Source organism: Zootermopsis nevadensis, unplaced genomic scaffold (assembly GCF_977971745.1).
Source record: "Zootermopsis nevadensis isolate Lab colony 2312 unplaced genomic scaffold, Znev_1.0 Znev_ptg000002l, whole genome shotgun sequence".
Taxonomy (NCBI): Eukaryota; Metazoa; Arthropoda; class Insecta; order Blattodea; family Termopsidae; genus Zootermopsis; species Zootermopsis nevadensis.
The window spans coordinates 16116301-16138809 of NW_028259134.1; the positions used below are offsets into that span (position 1 = coordinate 16116301).

Sequence of the window (22509 nt, forward strand, 5' to 3'; positions counted from 1 at the left end):
GTAAACGAGCGGAAATTTCACATTCAAATCAGTAGGTAACATCATTTCAGAGCTGATAGACGCAACCGATACCCATAAAATATGCTTCGTTTAACTGCAAGTAAAATCCCTTCAACGCGAAACGTGTTTCCATTAAGCGGAATGTGTGTACATTTCCTCAATATTTTTACAGCATACGCCAGCACGTACCGCGATAAGCCCTCTTGTAAGCTAAGAGCTCTGTTCAGCTGTCGCAGACAAAGGCAGCTGGAGCTCCAGAGACGAGGAGATGATACCAGTTCGGAATCCTAAGTACATCAGAAATCATTCTCTCAGATATAAGACCTTTTCGGCTACCTGAGTACAATAGTTTTTAACTCCGTTTTGAAAGCACAGATGTTGGTTTCTTGCACGGCCTTGTAAGAAATTGGTTATATATTATTGTCATTTATTTTAATATACGATTCTTTGTTATTTGTCTATATTGTTTCAATGACGTCCAGTCCTATAGAATCGAGTCTCCATATATGGCGCGCTGACAAGTGGGATGCTGTCTTACATGTAAAGTAGCCCACACAGGCAATTACAAAACTATAACAACTGCTTTTCGCTTTTCAGATGTTTTTAAAATACGAATTCAAGTTTGTTACTTTGACTACAGTACCATATAACTAAGTAATACAATTCCATAATCACAACGTCCATTGTCCTTGGTTACGATACGAGGGAGTGAACTGTATTTTGTACAGGGCTGTATAAGATGCTAGCAATTTCAACGTCTGAAGAACTCTGCTGCATGGAGATAGTTAAGAGAAAGAGATAAATTAAAAGACTAGCCGAAAAACCATGAAATACGGCCAGTAACTTAACTGACAGTCAAGAAGTGCCGATAACTTTTATGTATTTAAACTTTAATATTTCTCTGTAATCATTTATTATTTCATGTACCAAATAATTACGTAGTTCCATCCAAATATTTTAATTTGTAATGTTACCTAATCTAGAATATAACTATCATTTTTAATTTAATTTCTGATTCTTAAATTCAACAACAATTGTGTTCTTTCAATCCAAATCTCGCTAACAAATAAATGTCTGACAACTGTCATTACTCTATGATATTTAATTTTCTTTTTGTTTATAGTTTTAATTTGCCGTTCATCGTCAGCTTATTTCTATTCATTGGCGTACTTTACTGTATAGCTACATGATAAATGCCACACCCCAAGCTGCTCTGCAATTGAATTTAAAATAATTCTACAGTCAAATGAAATTCTTCCTTCAATCGCCAACTCCTTGAGTTGCAATACGAGAATTCCTGCTGCTGATTGGTTCTGTCAACAGTAGATTTGTATCTGCAATAAATGAACAACAAGACTTCAATCTACTTCCGCGGCAAAACATAGAACCAGTAACATCTTTCCTTTGCTATCACAGCCCATTGTATCACTGCCTTGCCTCCACGGTCAATGACACCATTATTCAGTTCATTGAATTTTACCCACGAATCAACATGTAAAACCAATTTCTTGGTGGAGTTGAACGGAAATTTAACCACAGTTTCGGGGGCCAATAAAATTACCATAGTTTCGATAAAATGTGCAACGCTAAATTTGAGATTCATTTGAAGTGAATTTCATAAAATTCCAAATCGAAACTAGCTCATAGTATTACCAAAATTAATTGAAATCCCCTGAGTAGTTTTGTATATGCAACACACGGGTAGACATACGATCACCGAATCCATTACCAAAAACAAAACTAACACAAATATGTTTTTTATCTTTAAACACTTTTACGTGTGTCTGCTTTCATTTCTAACGGGCGAGAAATCGGTCAACGATAGTTTACTTGTACTTAGCTTCGAAGCAATTATTTTTCAACCTTTTTGTGAATTCCGTTCTTTTCCAATTGCACTCTTTCTCTTTTTGCGAAGTACTAGGCAATGAACCTAAAGTCTTTGACGGTCCTGGTGGCGCCAGAACTGGAAGCACGGCCGCAAGAGGAACTAGTGCGTGACAGGAAATACGTTCTTTGTATCACGAAGAAGTAACACAAAAAATAATGCAGCTGGTTGGTGGTTAAACTCAGCAAGCTCTGAAAATCGCCATAATCTTTCATCTGATCATTCCATTTTCTGCGTTCTTTGCATAAAACGCATAAGATAGAAGCAAAATCACGAATGGGGAAGAAAACCGATACCAACATTCGAACCGAACGCCACCAGACAGGAAAAGACAAAGATAGATCACAAAGACCTGTAAACACAAACATCCCCCTCCTCCTCAGCAACACACACAACCAGAATGTTTGAAGTCTATATTTGGTTTCGCGAAACTAAACCAATAGGAAGAAAAACCGATTATATTCCTACAGACAAGTTTCTTCCAAGGTCCTTTGACAGGGCCGAACAAACTCTGCTGTTGCTAAGCGAGAAACTGGTTCAGTTTTAATGCTGGATATACAAACGTAAAGCTACAGCTTACTTGTCGTTTGTGGTTTTCTGGTTATGACTCTGTGTGTGGTCTTGTAGGTGGTAACGAACGTTACGTAAGAACGTATCTCCTTCATCATCAGCACTTCTACCTGAAGACACAGGCGGTACTTACGTCCAAAACGTTAGTAACCACCTACAAGACAAAACCGCATTACATAAGCCCCGCCATGTGACACCAGGCAGTTGAAATTGCGTCGTTAAATAACGCAATAATCAATCAAAAGATTCTAGAGCGGCTCTAGAACTAAACTAGCTTCTTATCGGATGCATCCAGTCTGAGCCATTCTCCATCTGGTGTCGCTATTGAGATTGTGTGAAGTTTTGTCTTCAGTCTTCCGAAAGGCCTCGTCTTCCTGACACTTTTCTTAGTCATGGGGACAACTTTACATCTACCTTCCAGTAAAGTCTTTATAATGAACTGTAATATACTAAATCGTTGGTGTCTTAACTTGTTTAACGACACGCATTCTTAACTTTTAGGCGTTGGTTTTGGCAACTGGGTGAAATTGTTTTTAACTTACATACAGTAAAAGCAAAGGTGTCCTTGATACTTAATTAAGTACAACGCCATGAAGACGTATGTATATTAAAGGTATAGCTCAACGCCTTCTTAATCTCGGCTTTACCTCCAAGGAAACAGCCCTAGTGGAACGAAGATTGTGTTCCTGTGTTAAATACGCTGTATCCAAGACACCCCTAGATGTGAGTCCATTGTTCTTCGCCTACGGTGGCATTTCGTGCTGGTCACCAAGGCTACCGCGTCTCAAGTTGGCGGAACAAGGGCGTGGTTCTCTACCTAGAGGAATGACAAGGCTGCCACAGTAACGGGAAATAATTATCCTACAGAATGCAGTTACATTACACAACGCTCATTAGGAGTCACACTGAAACTCGGTGTGAAGATGTGAACATGAAGATTTTGATTTGAAAAAGCTCATCTGATTGGCTGTTCGAATAGGAAAGAAAGAAACAAAGAAGGGAACGAACATAAAATGAGGGAAGCGAAGGACGAAAGAAGAAACAGAGTGAGGTAGAAGAAAACAAAGGATGAATATGGAACTGAAGTAAGCAACGGAAGTTCTCAGTAAGGGTGACAGCCCTGAAGACGGAGACAGTAAGTGTCTTCGAAATCTTGTTATCTACCTACAAGTCCACATGGCGTCACCACCCAGAATACGAACATCGACATCTGCACATGCATCTCAGTTCCTCAGAAAGAATAGACGATTTTCGGGAAGAGATATAAACCCAAGACCTCCCGACGGGAAGTATGAGACAGTAATGATTACATAATATATAATCCAAGTACTTTTTTATGAACAATGCAAGAATAACTCGTATTAATGGAGTCTGAAGGTTCTTAAGAGCAAGTCAAGTGAAACGAGAGAGAAACCCTGGTCACTCCCTCCCGCTGACACCCGAAGAAACAAATGACTGTCTTATTCCGTCCGCAAATCTCCTAATACAAACCGGGCGCTGTTAACGTGGGAAGGCGCCTTTCCAATTGTTGCTAACTGGCAGTCACACAAGAAGCATGCTTACAAAAAGAACCAAAGTGTTTCCAGCGACTGACAATAGTCGCTGGTTTTCTTGCACGTCTGAAGGAGTGAGGATAAATTTTGGTGATTAGAAACGAGAAAATACAACCTCACCAGCGGTGCTCTAATTCAGAAGAGAATTGCAAACTTCAACAGCTTTCCCTCATCCTACACCAACATTTCTATGTATAAATTAATCCCACACTTTCACACTCCATTCTACGCACCTTTCCTGTTTCTTGCACAAGAAGTTAAAAATCTGCGCCTGTTCTTGGACTGCCAATGAATGAAATCGACGAAACTTGATAAAATCATTTTAATCACTAGTAACTACACGGAATATAATCCTTCTTGATTAGCTTATAGTCGCTCATGTGGTCAAGATACCCCCGACATTTTTAAACCTAAAGGTTTATTACTCGGCTTATAAACTAGAGCCACTAAAATCTACTTGGGTCAGTTTAATCCAATCCATAATCTATTTCCTTAACACTCATTTCAATACAATTTACAGTTTTCCCAATGGTATTTTACTGCCACGATTTCAAACTTGTGTTAACGTTACTTAAGTAACAAACCAGCGTTAAACGCGCGTTCGCCACCCTCGTTTTCGCATATCCGCGGTTTTATATCAGTAACATGAGCATCAGTATCAGCCTATCCGTGGCTAAATTTTAATTCCTAATACCTGCGTTGAAGTCCCTCGGAAATAGCGATGCAGATGATGCGCTTGGCATCGAAGAATTCTGACGTCAGTGCAACATAAAAAAAAAAAGATTGTTACACGTTTCTTGTTTTACGCGTTTTCATTATACGCGGCTATTAGGAGGAATGCAACTCCCTTGTATAACGAGAGTCACGTGTATTTTACAGTAAGAGGTAATTTAGTCATATATATATATATATAGGCTACATATTTATTGTGTGGTTAGGATAGATGTCTATTGGCTCTGTTTCTGATGAAAACTGAATATCTGCCTTGTTTCTGTAATAATTAGTATAAACCCGTTAAACGTTTCCTGTCAAAAACTTGACACATACGTCACTAACCATTCGGTACGTGAAGATAAAAAAACAGACGGTGGCTGTAAATTTAAGTAAAGACTTCTGCCAAGGCTGTTGTTGGCTGTTCCGATGAAGAGAAAGTGTGCTGAGCTGGGAACAAGTATTGCAAAAGGCAGGATATTTAGGCCACGTCGTTCCACAGACTTGCACTAGAAACTCTACCAAGACATCCAACGGTGTGACAGTCTGCATGTGTTTCGGTTCACAAACAGCTTTGCACACGCAACAATGCTGGAAAAGTACATAAAAACAATAAGAAATATCAGTATAATTACCACCAGTCACCTAATTGTAGAAATGGAATCTCGTACTTAAAGTCCTATGTAGTAAAGGCACGCAAGACAATAGACAATATCCTTACCCACTGTGGAGCTTTGATTCAATCAGTTTCGACAAACCTTTAGATAAACAGAAGACGGGTGTCTTCTGCGTTGCTGCCTGCATTACCAGAGCGATGATGATCACGCATCACCCTGATTTTGAAGGCAGCAGGAACCTCTAAAACGTCGCTAAACGTCTACCAGATTTTATGAGTCATATTTTGAAATGCAATCTTTGCGACTTTATATTTTTATGCATTTTTTGTATATATAAATATACAGTTGCAAAGCTAAAATAAACACATTTTTTCTCTTCTTTCGTAAAAAGATTTACACGAGGAAAAAATTTTAAAACAGAAGTTTAAATCTTGTTGAAATTTATGGTCCGTAGCTTGAAGGTTTAAGAACCGCTACTTTAATTGGAATCCGTCGCGCAGCTTGTGAGATGAGATACAATGATTTTAAATCGTCTGTGTTACTTCGTGTACCGCGTACAAGGAACGCATAGTACAATATTCGGACTAAAATTAAAAGCAGAACAGCGTCTGGAAACAATTTTCGCCAATTAGCTCAAAATCTCGTATCTATCAGTCTTTTCAAGAAGCTTAATCGAGAAATATAAAGATTCATTTTCAAACAGTCCGCAGTTCTGACACAATACTCGTTTTTTTATTGTGCTCAAGGCATTTACATTTGTCTTCAGTCCATCCTGAAGCGAATTTCTGGTCTCTTTTTCTTACTCATTTCAGCGATTCGCTTCATTAAAAAGCACGTTAGTTGTAGATGTTCCACTCCTGACAGTTCTTGGAACTTGGAACCGGAGTTTTACAGAAAAGAAAGCCGACAGAAGATGAAACAAGAAAGAATGCTGAACAGGTAAAGTTATTTCTTTGCCTTAACACAGGAAAACCGCAGGTAAATTTACGCGCATTCTAAACCTGGGCACAGCTTCACGTTCCGTCCGCTTTATACTTGTATACGACAACGTTCCTTACTCCGAGATTAACCAAATGCTGGGTCAAGATTGAGGGCTAAACTGGAAGCCTGTAACAAAGACATAGATGGATGTCTTCTGTGTTGTTGAGCCGTATTTACCCTGATGATGAAGGCAGGTAAACACCTAAATGACGGTAAACTTCTACCAGACTACACAGCGCAACAACTCAGAAGATAGCCATCTTCATACTCGCCACAGTGAAAACCTCAAATCTCACAAGAGGAAAAATAATTTGCATGAAACGTTTGAAACAAATAAGGGTGAAGATGGCTGTCTTTTGTGTTGTTGCACCGTGTAGTCTGGTAGAAGTTTATCGACGTTTCAGAGGTCCTTGCTTCCTCCATCATCGCCCTGATGGTTGTAGCATGCAACCAAATTGGAACATCTGCATTTCATGCACGATCAAGGCATAAAGAAAACTTACTGTAAACATTGTTGAAGTAAGCACTGTTTAATTTCTATAAAGTTATATTATTTCCAACTATACTACATGAATCAAAATCCTGGTCTTCGACAAAGAGGTAAACATCTTGAGAATTTCAAATCTCATATAGAAAATGATTTTAGTATTATGGTATTTGTATCCGATTTAAATATGAATACGAATAGCCAAAAAATACAATATAACAGAATTTATCTGTCATGACAACATTTTACCATGTCAAAACAAGAACAATGTTTCAGGCACGGGCACAGAATCCAAGCATTTGACATCGAACTAGCCATTGTGGAGGGATAATTCAACTGGAAATGTCACAGAAGTAATAATATTTGAAATGGTGATCCAAGCTAAGGCAGCTGTCTGGCCTGATGGTTCCTGTCACTGAACCTCTGAACCATTGGACCTGAATGATTCGCAAGACTTGTGCCTGAAGTTGGCCTCAAAAGAAGTCGTTTCAGTGTGTCGGCCTTCGTTCCTAACTTTACTTCCGCGAAGGGTGTGTTTCGCATTTTACCTTGCCATCTTCGTCGACTTTACAGCTGCTCACTTTGCCAACAACCTTCTACGAAGTGGACACAAACAGACGCGTAAACTCCGATATGCGTTACACATATTTTCCAAATATTTCTTTGCTATTTTGCCTCGGTGTTAATTTATTTTAGATAAAAACTCGTTTTTTAAACGTAAACATGCTACAGATAATAAACAGGATACATTTATAAATCACTTTTTTATATTTTGTTACGTATCAATCTTATCGAAGTGTTTCAAATAACAAAAACTTATTTGCTCGATTTTAAGATGCACCATTTCACATTCTAATATTTCTTAAATCTGAGTGCGACTTAAATTTAGTGGCGTCGAAGAGTCTATATAGCGTCTTTTTTCATGTAAACCTCCTACTACACCTGGAATTCATCTTACAATCGATGGAGTCCTGAAATCTAGAAAATACGATATATCTTTTTAAGGTCGAAATTTGTGTCTCGTATAATATCTTCTTGTACGATAAGCTGTTCTGAGTAACTTAAAGTTCTATTTTAATGTAATGTTAAACTGAATCGAGGTACGGTGAAACATCATGAATACGTCTTACGCAATCCTTAGAAGTACCTATGTTAAACGGAAGTCTGAAAACGACTAAATTCGTTCTTACATTACAATTAGGTTTTATTGAGCTATGACAGTTCCAGAAATTTCGTAACTCTTCAACAGTTACGTAGAACTAATGACATAGGGATTTTCCAAGACGCGCTGTGAGTAGTATGACAGTGTCCACAAAACCAAGAAAAGCGAGTCTTAGATGCCTTACACATCCTGTCACGGTTTTACATACGTTAAATGACGCTTACATTTCAGATTCTCACCTTAAATACCAGGAATTTTGCAAATACACAAAATGGATGAGAACCCAACACCCCCAATTTTCTGTGCGACATGTAACTTAGAAGAATACAGAGTCTCGAAGCTGACGTGCCATGGCGTCGGTCTTTGTTGAGGCATTTTGCACACAATAGAGTTTCCATGCACCTAAAACAGCTCACAAAAAACTGGAAACAACTGTGAGATAATCAGTCGTCTCATTGACCTAAACTGATGTTTCTCTTTCAAACTGTTTCCGCCTCAATATTCGTCATATTTTTCTGTTCGCTTGTTATCACTCCACTCTACCTGACTAGTAATTTTAATCTACTTTCCCTTCTTAAGAGAAAAAGAAGTCATGATATGTCCATATGTATCCCTTTAATACGTTACCTAGGCAACATCGATGCCACAGTCATTGCAGTTCGTGAAACCTTGATGGAATATTAATGTGTGGCTAAAAGACGGAAGGTACTACCCACACTCGGCTTCAAGGTTGATGGAAACAACACGTCATGGGCTAAGTCATTTCCTGCCAGCATCTCACAAACCCTTGTCAAAGATTTGCATGTAATATTCTCAGACTCCCAAGTGAACACGTGGTTTTATTTTTGTATTCTCTCCACAACGGTAATTCCTACGGTTTTCGTTCAATTAACCGATGGATGTCGTATTACTAAATAAAGAGTGGGTCCTGACATTTAATGTCATTCGTGATACGCATTACATCTAAAGCACTGATAGGAAAATTTTCGAACAGATATTGTTAATATAGTACGACCATTTGTCACTTTTACTTCCTTATATACAACATAAATAAATTATTATTCAAACAGAAAAATAAATACGCACAAATAAAATTAATAAGTGATGTAAGTGCAAGTATCGGGGCCCTTAATGCATATACAGCGTGTCTAAAAAAATATGCATACACATTCAATGCATTAAATAAATTCATTTTAATAAACCGAATAATTACATAAGTCATCACTGGCATTTAGTGAATCAGCGAATCTCCCTTTATACTTGTAATTATACTGAAAATTTTAAAGTCAAGATCTAACATTACTTAACACAAACCGGAAACAGTTCAAAATGGTGACTTCATTGACGGATGGAACTACTTTCGGAGTCAGGTGTAAACATCAGGTAGAATATAAAAAGTAGAAAAAAATATCTTAATGAAATCATCACCAGCAACTGACTTGGTGTTTTGAAGGCCGTAACAAAGTAATATCACGTGTAACGATCTAATATCTTAAATTCTTACTCAAGTAAAAATATACGTTTCTTTGTCTCATATGAGTAAACTGTTTGTTAGAAAGAGCGAACAGTTAAATACGAATATAATTATGCTGTCAGATTAATTCGGCCTAAAGCAACAAGGATTCAGTTGGCGGGACATGAAACACATGCGGGAAACAAGACAGATTCATATAAAATATTGATCGCGAAACCTCTGGGGGATGGAACATCAAATTGGATCTTCGAGGTGTGGGATGTTAAAGTGAATATTTTATTTAAGTAACTCAGGATAGAGTCTAATGGTGAGCTTTCGTCAAAACAGCAATTAATCTTCGGCTTTCTTAACTGTTTCCACATTCAGTTTGTTTTAGCAGAAATATACGTCTCGAAAAACTGAAATGCACATAATTGAACTTGAAATTTTTAAGAACATGGAAATAAAATATCTCATAGTACAAAAAGAATTTAAAATACGAAGTTTCTTGACCGGCTGAGAAAAACTTTTCAATGTAGACTCTAAACCGTGAAATTAGTTGGTTACTTTAAAATGCCACATTCTTGGCAATAAAAATCAATGAACCTGCTAACAGGTGGAACGATGGATTGCATTGCCACATATGGTACACTCCTTAGCTCTCCTACTTCATACTTATTACAGGTTCATGCTTAACGACGTTCACAGCTACCGACAGTTAACGACATTTTTGTTAAGGTTCGTCAGTGCATTATTTCATGGTGGTCTCTTGACTGTCTTCTTCCTGAACTGCTGAGAGGGAGCTGTTAAATAACATCTGGGAAATATTTTACAAAAGCCTAACTGATGTTCAAGATTCCAGCGTTTCTTCTTGGAGATAATCTCTCATGTCACCAGTTTTTTCTTAACTAGATTACATCCCATTGTTACTGAACAATTGTTGTCTAACAAGGAATGTAGATACTTAATATAAACACAATTACAATAAATTGGAATATTATATTGAATAATTGTCACGGGTTAGAAACTAGAAAACCGACTGGCTATAGAACTTCAGTGACACCTTCACATCCTTCAACCAAAAATCAGCAATCTGAAGGAACTACTTTAAGAATGTCAGTCAGTAGAAATAAATTAATAATTGTATAGCTTACATAAAGAGTAAAATTATTAAAAACTGTAAAAGTGTACGAAATTCTTTCCGAATGCGTTATTTTATATTTTACATACTTCACTGTTATAACTAATCGTTTTAAAATATTAAATTCCAAAACTAAAGAATTGACGTTATACACATATTGCACAGCGAAATTATATTTCACATCCCACCCAATGCTATCGTCTTCTGAGTAGGCCTACGGGTCTGCATATCTGTCTAAGATACTTAATATGATGGCCCACAGAGGGGACCACAGCTTGACGTGGTAACCAAATCACTGTTGTTCCAGGTAATCCAATACATACACAAAGTTCTGACTTCGTTACAGACAAAGAAACAGAAAGTTATGAGGGAAACGTCTGAATTGATAAGACTGATCTCGAACCCAAGACGTTTGATACTGAAAGCGAACGATTTGACTAAGTCCCTATGACGACCATTTTTTACGATATGAAAGCTTGACGAGAAGATTATGGTCAAGGTAGGTGACGTAATGCTGATCGCCAGACACTGCAGCCCGTTAATGCAAGAAGCACATAACGAGAAAACTTTACTGATTATTAAGTCATGACAAGATGGTACGTGTACATAACAAATGCAGCAAGACGAGAGTCACGTGCGCTTGAGATGACAGAGTAAACCAAAGAAAACATTGTTCGAGAAATCAGCTGCTGCTTTATTCAGCCTGTTTCCTGGGTCATGCTTGTCAACTTGGCTGTTTAATTTTCAAAACAGCTCAGCAACTTTCGATGGTTTATGCTATTCTGGGTCTCCGTTAAAAGACGCAGATCTTATTTTATTTTCTTTCGTAACGATTAAATATAGCCAGTAGGTAATAACAAGTTCAAATAAAGTTCCATCAGTTACTCAAAGTCGACTACTATGTATAATAAAATAAAACTGGAAATTACGATTCTACGTAATATATTATCTTTACTGAGATTAATTTTTCAGCAGTGCGGTAAAGATGAATTTACAGTACATGAATACCAAGGTCAGTGGTGTGAAGAACAGACTGTCTGAAAAATATGATTATTCGAAATTGTAAATGGGACACGTCTCTTATAACCCATCTGAAATTAATCTGCAATTTAGAAAAGATCCTCCATTTTTCCTTTCTCCATATTTATCGAAATAAATGTTCAAAATTGACCTATAAAGTCATAATAAATTCATTTGTTTGTTCTTCTTAAAAACAGATTATAGAAAAATCTACTATACATTGGGGGATGAGCCTTAAAAGATTAGACTGTAATTTTAGGCAAAGATGAATGAATGCAATCAGGTTTCTCACATCGTTGTACTACGACATATATAACTTATATACTCCGTAAAATATAAATTTTAATCATATAAAATAAACACAAATTCCTTTGACCTGTCATACAACGGTCAATTGACCACATGATCAAAACATAAAAATTTCAATGTCCTAATGAAGGGAGGATAATGTTATACCACATAAACCACGATTACAGATAACGGTAATAATAGTTGCAGGTGGATATCATTAGATGATGCTCATGATATATTACGAAGAATACTGATCGTCACGTAAAAGTTAGTGCCTCGATAATTTTAAGAACTCGTTCGACAACATTCATCGTGCGTACATTCAGGAACTTACAAAGTCTTCCCATGGAAATTTCGTGAGCTTCATTTTTTTTATCACGGGGGAAGGAGAAGCATTACCAACAAAACAAAAACAAAATGCTAAAAGGTTCGCTTAAGTTGTAACTCATGACCTTCCTGTCTCAGTGGAAAGTTCAATATGCTTTCCCTTTCACTGGATGTTTATTCGGGTGTCAAGAGGACACAAGTATAGTCTCGTCCAATAAACCAAACGTATCGTCACGAAAACAAAAACTTACTACGTACGATTTGAGGTTCTCACGGTGGTGAGTACATTGATGACCGTTTTCTGGCTCGTTGCGCCGTGTAGTCTGGTAGAAGATTACCAACGTTTCAGAGGTCGTTGCTGCCTCCATCATTAGGGCGATCATCACCCTGATTATGGAGGCAGTACGACTCACTAATTAATCTTCTCATTTCTGACCAAGCCTTCTTCCATCCACGTTCCTCTTCTCATCTTCGTCTTGAATCTAAATTTCCGTCGTCCTACCAGCGAACATCTCGAAAACAACTTACTATTTTAATCCTGGCAACTGATCGGAAATATGCTCCAATAAATTCTGGAATTCGGCTTTGTTTAAATAGAATTCCTATCTGCTCTTTCAACAGAATGACTCGTACACATAATTTTTACTTCAACTTCCTTTCTAAACGTTACAATGCTATTCGCCACGCGTTCTGATATATTAAATGGCCACACCTTCACTTTCTATTAAGGAACAAGAGGCCTTGCGCTATTTTTGTTTGCAAAGGCATCATTATGCACCTTTCATACCACCGACTGTCACACTCATTTTACACAGCCAGGCTGTCATTAGCTGTTCTACGTCTAATTTACACCTCTGATTTTAATAATTACAAAACAAACAAACAAACAAACAGCATACGTCATGTAAGAGGCATTCTAGCAGCTTCCAATAAAACGAACTTCAAACTTCTTAAAACCTGTCACGTTGATTGGAACTTTCATAGTTATTAATTTCTTTGTTTATTAAACGATGCCGCTTGTTTGTTAATCGGGTATTTACTATTACAGAGGTCCTTTCACAACAATTAAGACGGACATTGTCCGTTGTCTAAGGTACATTTGGTTCGATGTGTAAGAAGTTTGAGGCTTGGTTCAGCTGCTACTGTTTTAGGTGAGTGTCATACTATTAACTAATATCTCCATTACGCATGGTCCTATCCAAGAAGGTGATAGTACCTGCTTTTACCTGAAGATGGAGGCGATATATTCCTTCGAAACGATGGTAACCACCTGCAAACATATATGTCGTCACAATCCGGAAGACCACTAAGGCAGTATTTTCACTGTCGGCAAAACATCAAACCTCTTACAGCTGTCAGTAACTCAGCTGGTCAATATCCTTGCCCTCTTCGGCATCCGGAGATTCTGTTCACAAGACAGACACAGGTTTCTAACCTGAGCCAGGTCAGCTGAGTGACTGTCAGCGTCTCAACAAGGGTATATAATTAGTTTTAGCAGTCGAACTGGTTAATGCCGATAAATAATAACCGGATTATTACGAACAGTGACTAAGGTACCACTTCAGCCTTTTGTACGAAGGGACGCGAAATTTGAACACGAGTCATTCCGAACACCGCGCAACGGCAGAGTTTGCCACTGACTGCAACGTTGAATGGACTTGTTCCGTGTTCCGCTGGACACCGATGTGCGCTGGCAAACAACAGGCAGAGCTTCTGCAATTGGGCCGTCATGTTCGTCAGTTCTACAACAGCCACAAGCACGGGCCAGCGTGGGTCGGGCGCTTCTCAGGATGAGTAGTCACGAACAAAAGCTGAGAAGCCAACGAACGAACGCAAGATCATTATTATTTCTTTTTCTTTCCTTCTGCCTTCTTCTCTGATGCCGCCGCCCATTTGCCCGCAGCCATTCAGTGGCGGCACGTACGATACAGAAACAAAACGTCCGTTTAGCGACGTCGAATGCATCGGCAAATGAGACGAGCGTATGATTGCGTTATAATTGCATTCAAATACCCGCAACGCTAATAATTCATGACGTCTTAGATTCCGAACCTGGCCCAGAGTTAGTCTGTCCTGGCTTCTGTTTCCCTCGTTCAAGGTCAATTCGAAACAAAAAACTTTCCGTCATGTCCTTCCTAATCGTTAACCGCTACTTAATCGACACACTGTGGAAGCGTCGTTAAATAAACAACAAATCAAATTTGCATATTACTACTTAATAATGCTCAATCAACTACCAGAGTTTTCAGTGTTTGATTTCGTTACGATAAACATAAAAAGACTAAGCTTTTAATTATTCCGTTTCTTCTACCGAAATTATTTCTTCTAACGAAATGACAGTAAGCTTCTATTCGCTGAAATTTTAAAGTTTGGCGACAATGTATTAACTACCAGAGTTATTTAAATTCCAGTAAAATTACGGTATATATTCAGTGGACTTAGACTGCAAAGATGTAATAATTTATTTAAGTAATAAACTGTATAACTCACTCGTTAGTAGATGTGTTGAAACATTATTCAGGAATTCAGTTACCTAGAAGAAACAAGAGCACATTTAATTAAAAATATTTACGGTATTTTATCATGGCTTGAGGGTATTGAAGAAGAGACATAGTGGCATGATTAATGTTACGATAATAGGTTTCATAATTTGTACCCTTTACCTTATTCCATTAGGGTGATAAAATAAAGATAAGGAGTACTTCTGACGCATACGACAACTGCTTGGTATGACTGAGAAAAGCGACGAAAAACCCTAGAATAGCAGATGCCTCGTAAGGTATTGAACCGAATATCTAAAGTCTATAACAACTTGATCCGTGGTTTACCATAACTTTGAGGTCAGCTAGGGCTCCCCTCTGACCAAGCACATCAATACACTGAAAAATAAATTCCTCAGATTTTTTAATTGTTAGAAAGTTACTATCTGCAGCTTTATTTAATTCCGTGCATGCTACAAACCATATTTTGTTCATTATTCTTGCGAATAAAAATCATACTTTACCTCACAAACCCAAAATATTAAGGCATTTGTATATAGTGAAGCTTTCGCGGTGACTGAAGTTGATGAGAGACTCCCGGGTCTGAATGGTGAATATACTACATATTCTGCCAACGTTTCGAGAATAATCTCTGCTCTAGTTTCCCATCAACGAAAGCGCAACAAAGAAATCGGATTTGTTACCCAGCAGCCCTGAGGATGAGAGCAGAGATTGTTCTCAAAACGTTGGCAGAAGATATGGTTTATTCACCATTCAGCCACCTGAAACGGCTTGTAACCCGTGAGACTTTCATCAAGAAAAGCATTTATTTCTTAAATCAGATTAAGCATAGAAAAAATTATGAGCTTTCATTGCAATATATTTTAGAAGTGTAGTTCTGTTCCGCTAGGTATTTCGCCTCTTCACATGTCAAAGAACAGGCGAAGCGCTACCAATAACATGCACAAAGACCGTGGCATGGGACCCTCCTGCAACGAGCTGTTATGTTCGGTCATGTCTACCCCGGGGCAGATGTAGTTTACTGACGGTTCACTGGTTTCCAGACGGAAGCGTGCACCAGTCCTTACACACTTACAGTATCGAGATTACAATATCATCTGACGGAGTACGTAATGATCGGTACCTGTAGCATGCACGAGGAGATGAGAAACAGATCAATACCCTCACAGTAAGGAACCTCGTTATAAAATGTGTAAGGCAGCGCATAATTCAAGCTATCCCAGCATCTGCCTAGATTGGGCGAGAAAAACCACGAAAACCTCAGTCAAAATAACTGGTTTCCGGGCCGAGATTTGAACTAGAGAACTCCCGAATACGACGCAGGGGTGTAACGACGAGGTCACGACATGTGGTAGCCGATTAAAAAAGCAAAGAATAATAAAACACGAAGGATATAATGAAAGAAGTTAGAAAATGACATAAAGAACCTTGCAGAAAATTTATTGATCATTTATTTAATTGCTTGGTTGCAGAACAGATTATTTAATTTCTAATTCCTCCAAACTAAGTATCAGGAACTTTTTCTTAATATGCCAGAACTACTTGCTTCCAATCGAGAAATCCTGTATAGTTGATGAAGCAGCTTTCTTTTCTAAACCGGTATTCCTTCAAGTTTATAATTGTAATGTGGCTTCTGGTGCAGTAGCCTCGTCCATAAAACTCGGAAACTACGTGACATCGCATATCAATCATATTTGTTCTTCCTTGGTCATAAAGTATTCTGTATACAAGAATACAGAGTTCAGTGCCTGACTGAAACTCCGTATCACTTCGCCTGCAGGTCAGCTCCTGAGTCCTGTGACGCCTGCCGACTTAATGGATCTGCAACCAGGCATCTCATCGAAGAAAACATCCAGGTAGACGATGGAGAAAAACAATGAGGAGCTCCGCTTAATATTTTTGGGTGGTTAAAGCAATGATGGAGTAAACGAGACATAACAAGCATGTGAGAAAAAAAAATTGGCTGTAAAATCTCAGGGGGCGATTACTCAGGATGCCTTGCTGTAGATTGAAAGGAAATATTAAATTCGATCCCACAGAAATGGGGGAAGGAAGTGTTCCTAGTTTAAAAAGACTAGGAATACGGTTCAATGACAATTTATCTAGAACACGGCAAAGAACCTTAAGATTCCAAAAAATAAAGAAATTTCTTGGCCACTAGCCAACTACCATCTTAGTTATGCAATAATATCTTTATTTGGTTCAAAATAACACAAGTTCATATGAAATTGTAAGAGAAATTATGAAGGAAGAACAGGACATATGGCATAACGTTAACCCTTTTATATGTGTTAACACCCACGACAGATGAAGGCGTCAGATGGCTGGATTACACCTCGCGAAAAGTGAAATCACACCACACGTTACGTAACACGACCGGCCAGCCTTTCACACGGAACACATGCGCAATAAACCATACGTATTGGACTGTGTTCATTCTAATAACGGATATTAACAAGAGGCAAAATAAATTGGGATGCAATTTTGTCCCTCCACTAATTTTGCACTTAGGTCCAAATGCTCTCCTCGAATCCTTTGGAGTGTTTGATAGTTACAAGTGGCGGTTTGATCAAACAAATGAGGTCACAAGAAGCTGAGTCATGTCCTAATCCGTGAAGGCAATAAGTAAATACATAAGCAAAAACCAACTGGCACGTTAACTTTCGTGTTTCTGTTCAACATTCTATACAGTAGTACCCCAGAACGTGATGGCCCCAATATACCCTCGGTTATAACCGTCTTCAGAATTCGGTACTCAGATAAAATAATCACCCATCGTGACTTTATATGTGGGCAGTAAGTTCTTAAGATAAAGAAAACCACATCACACATTAGCATAAAAGGGAAACATTGGAATTTATTACCTGAAAAATACCTTTCGCTTTTAAGGTGTAAGATTATTATAGAACGCGAGCATTAAAAAGGAAGTAAAAACTTTCCTCCTGCCTCCACCCTCCGGCCATCACTTTCACCTTCTACAACAAGTTGAGGATGGGGGATAAAACGACCCCATGCCACGCAGTGCGCACACACAGGCACACCGGAAACTAGACGATCATTCTGAGTCTTACAACGAGAAGTGAACAGACCGAGCAGATTGGTGCAGCGACAATGTATTTCGAATTTACCCAACGGCAGCCCACCCTGACTTAGTTTCCGTGTCTTTTCTCATTTGCTGCAGACATCACTGGGTCTGTACCTTCCGCATTCTTCATCATTCACAATCATTCCGGCGCTTGCATAATGCAGTTGACGTAGTGTCGTTCTATAAATTAAGGTGACGATAAAGACACTGTACGTGAGAAACACAGTGCAATGTAGGTGTATGAAGGCGTGGAGGCAGTAGGGTATAGCTTCAAGCACCTTATTTCTTGCGCCAAATGAATGTGAGCGATCGCCTTCACGCTCCGACCGTCTTGACATCAGAGATATCCACTAGATAGGAGTCTGGATCCTGGAGCCGGTCTGGACGTCTTGGCAAAGTAAAATATCTCAACCCCTGTCGGGGACTGAACCCAGTTCATCCAGCCCGTCGCCATAATGACCCAGTTATCTCGCAGGCACAAAAAACCCATTGCGGAAACATGAGAGACCAAATACACACGTCTTGATATGGCCTATGTTAACGCCCTTGTATTCGTACACCCGTAGCAGCGGCCACCACTTTCACCTCCTTGGGCTGGCAGGCAGCCACAGAGCAAAAGGGGGAAAAAGTCAGGAAGAAACTGAAAGTATCGTAACTTCAATCCAGGAAACAATGCGCTGTATCTGGTCTGCTGACATTTCAGGAAGAAAATTTATCAAAGCATTAAACAACGAGTGTGTCACAAGGAAATGCAAAATCTTTAAAGCTGAAGGCACATCTCAAGTAGGCCACGCATAATTAAGAACTACTTTCAGTTAATACTGTAATCAAATTATTTATATTGAGCATATTATTACTAAGTTTATCATCAAATTTTAAATATGTTTTCTGTTATATTATGATGACGATGATAATGATAGTTCTACAAACCTCACAATAAAACCAAAGATAGTACTGAAAACACTCACTCTGTCTGAAGAATACTGGACACATTTTAGTGAAGCAACTTAACGAATTCTCTTTGCCTCGACCTCAGCAAATGACGTCATAATGTATCCTGTAGCATCTCTTGTCTATGGATATGTTTACAGTAATGTCAAGGTAAGAGAAAAATATTTTTTTCTGAATTGCCTTGAAGACACTAAAGAAGACTGGTTAGCTACCACGCAAAGTATTAGCTTCAAGAAGAGGCTCTGTTTTACGATTATCCATTTAAAACAGTAAGGCAGTCAGTAAATAAACAAGTTGTTTATTTTACTGAAGGTATTTTGATGTTAACTACTGAAAGGTTTCCTCTCATGTGCCTTCCGTGTTTATTGTTTGGTATGTTATAGGTTCAATGTCTAGACCTAGACATAGATGGGAGGATTATAATATTCAAGGTGGTCTTGAAGAAACGTGGCAGAAAGTTGTAAACTGGAAGAATTACATCCATTTAGGGCCCCATGACAGACAACTATTTACCCTTTGGTCCAATTAAAGCAAATAATTTCGTAAACAGTATAATAATAGGATCTTATAAAATGCAGCTAATTACTTTAATAATTACTTCGTTAATTAAATAGTAATTTTGTTTGTTGGTGATATTTTTGAAATGCTTCCTTTGCGACTTTGTATACGTCATTCACATTGATTTTCATTTACTTTGAATATATAAATACTTGCTTATAAATTATCTTATCGTTTTTAATACATTATATGTATATGGTATGAAGAGTATCTATTTTATACAATATACCTTATTATTAAAATTACAAAGACTGTTTTGAACTACGTGTAAAATTGGAGATTAAATTGGACTAATAAGTAACACATTTAAATTCGCATTACGTCTTACATAAAACCCCAACAAAACTCTTCCTCTAAAATCTAGAGGTAGTTATTAAGACTAAACATGAAGCCTGGCATTAATTCGCCACTTAATATTTACTTTACTGAGTTTTTGTAAGCAACACATAACATAGTGTCGTTTGTACTGGTTTTGTACAAAAACTGTAAAAAAAAATTTTAGCCTCTCGAGTTATAGCTCGTCTAATTACGTAATATTCAAGCATTCAGTCCGTACCTAAAATAGAACACAACATTTCTGTTACAGAGATTAACTGGTAATACTGTTTCAGGGGAAAATTACTGTTACTTTGAGAATTATACATAACACATAAATAGATAACGCAGTTTACTGACTGTTAAAGCAGGTGGTATATATAGTTACCAAGGGGCTTTAAATGATAAACAAACAGTAAACAAAGACATTTTCTTGAAACCTCGGGTTTGGTTGCTATCAATTAAGTGACGTACCGTAATTTCTTGATTCACGACGTGCTAATAAATGTATTTCGTGTGTGGGTTTATCTCTTAAAATAAATTGCAATTATAGATTGGTAAGTGGGCAAGGGTTCCTTATGGCAGCTTTCTAGCCGCAGGTCTGCAGTAACTGGTTACGGTCAAGAGGCGGTGTGGAATATGTGTGCCGAGGCCACTTCGAATCCCGGTTGGCGTCCCCCGACTTTCACATCCGCCGCTGTGTACCAGGTACGAGCCAGAAGGTTACTGGCTGTGTCCATGCTTTCTTGTGGTGAACTGTTTCTTAGATATGTAATTAAATATGGATATATATTTCACTTGAAACAGGGACATTGACAGAAACAAAATTTTCCAAGTACAACTCATGTACCAAATTCCACAGAAATCCACAAACCCTTGATTTCTTTGTATTATTATTTTCTTCCGCGCATTTTTGTCCGTGTTCTTCGAGTGTCCAGCAGAATTTTTAGGACTTTTACCACTTTCATGAACTCCAGAAGTAATTATCCTCTCTTGCTTCGAGAAAGTGTTCATTTATCCCATTGCTTTCTTTCTCCCTTCTTCCCTTTCCGTATAATTTTCTTTCTTTCTTTTGTGTCTCTCTCTCCATTTACTTGAATCCTTCATCGTCTGTTGCTATGTGTGTCTTTCTGTTTTGTTTCGTGTCACAGCTTCGTCCCCTCCACCCCCCTTCGCCGTCTTCATGACAATGGCATCTGGCGCATATTCTCACGTACGAGGAACACAAAAATCTCGGGGTAAATCCAGATCAACATTCCTCAACTTTTCAGACGCGTCTCTGTTTACGCGTATTCCCATGAACTATCAAGGAACTCGCAAATAATTTCTAGTAAGTGCTCAAATTACAGGGTAGGTCGATCATTTGTGACGTGGCCAGTCTTTTTTTATTTTTCGACTTTGAAAGTTATGAGGATTATCCAGCGGAGAAGCGTTCGTGTCTACCGTGTCTTGACCTGCGAATCTAAGGTAATGGAGATGTTTTTCTTGGTGGTCGGCACAGAACTATCAGATACGATAAGACCAAACTGTCCGTCAGTAAACGTCGAGGTAAATCGAAATGTGTCGTGACTGAGGAATCGTACAGAAAACTTTTATCGGGACACCAGATTTCTGACTGGGATACTAACCAAATACCTTCGGAAGACGAGTTAGACTTCTTCCTGCTTTCCTTGGTCCTTTGTTTTAATATTCTGTACTAACCACGAGAAGGTACATCAGTCACGCCATGGCCTCTGGACATGGTCGCAGGTCCTGACAAGGGGGGACACAACAGCGTGATATCGACACACAGACAATAGGCACCTGCAGCGGATAAGAAGCCTCCTGCAGACGTGTGTACGGACCTCCCGGTACGTTGGCACGGGCCTACGCAGATTTTAAACAAACTGCGTCTAATTAAATGTTTACTTTGACGTCCGCCTATTTGAGTACTGATTTACTTTGATTCAGATAGATAAGCAAATTCGTTAAATAAGTGAAAAGGAAGGGTTGACTGAAAATATTTTGTGATTCTTTGTTTATGCACCATATAGATACACATCTTGTTACACGTATCCAACGAATAAGGTGGAAAAAGCAAGGAAGCAATGAATGAAAGAAACAGAGCGAATCAAAGAAAGAAGAAATTAAACAGACAGCGAGTAAAAATTAAGAGCAAGTACATAGGAAAAGAACTGGATGGAAAAAGTACAGAAACGGAATAAATACAAAAAGGAAACAAAGAGAGGGATGTGAAAAGAGAAAAAAACGGGGTTAAAGGAAGACAATACGGAAAACAGCAGAAAAGAAAGCGAATGAGATAAACACAGACGAGAGTTGCCGAAACGAAATATACAAAATGCTGTCTTATGTAATGGTTACATGTTTACATATTTTGGGACAGCCTGTAAAAAGTAAGCAAAGGATAGGAAGGACTGGAAAGTAAGAAACTAGGCTTCTAGGAATAGTGAAATAAAGATGGAACACAGCCATTTTCAAGTGAATGTCCCAGCAGCACGTTAAGTGCACAGATGTTCTGGAGATGCAGACACACGTGCTGACCGACAGCATCCTCCTTGACAATTTGCGGAAATGGGCGCAAGATGCTGATCTAGCCTGACCCCAGAACTATCTCGGTTAACACACGGAATTTGCATTTAATTGCCTTGTGAAACCTAGCACACATCATCCTGCATTGTAAAACTTGAAACTAGGTCGTTCCAGTAACACGAGTCTCATTGTATGGCGTATCTGCCTGATTACCTTCGACGGAACTGCAATGATGTAGCTCTACACCCGAATTGGCTTCAGAGCTCAGGAAGAAGACAACAGTTTCATTCTTGAAACATTGTATCTTCACTATATTTTAACGGTAACTAAGAAACTAGAGGGATGAACCCGAAAGTTCAAAATTGTTAATAC

General features: G+C 38.4%; 1 protein-coding gene across 3 annotated transcripts in view; it reads right to left on the bottom strand.

The window, feature by feature from the left end:
- The window catches only part of pot (zona pellucida domain protein papillote), a 51113-nt gene that overhangs the window by 12200 nt on the left and 16404 nt on the right, over positions 1-22509 (bottom strand). Inside the window, exon 3 of one of the 3 annotated variants that reach the window (XM_087351090.1) lies at positions 14689-14731. The exons of 1 other annotated variant lie outside the window; for it this stretch is intronic. Coding sequence is in view for 1 of the 2 variants with exons in the window: in XM_087351077.1 (XP_087207203.1) it covers positions 13425-13478 (54 nt within the window). In the remaining variant the exon portion in view is untranslated. Of the gene's footprint in view, positions 1-13424; positions 13627-14688; positions 14732-22509 lie in introns of those variants that run through there. One more of the 3 variants, XM_087351077.1, reaches the window with a different exon arrangement.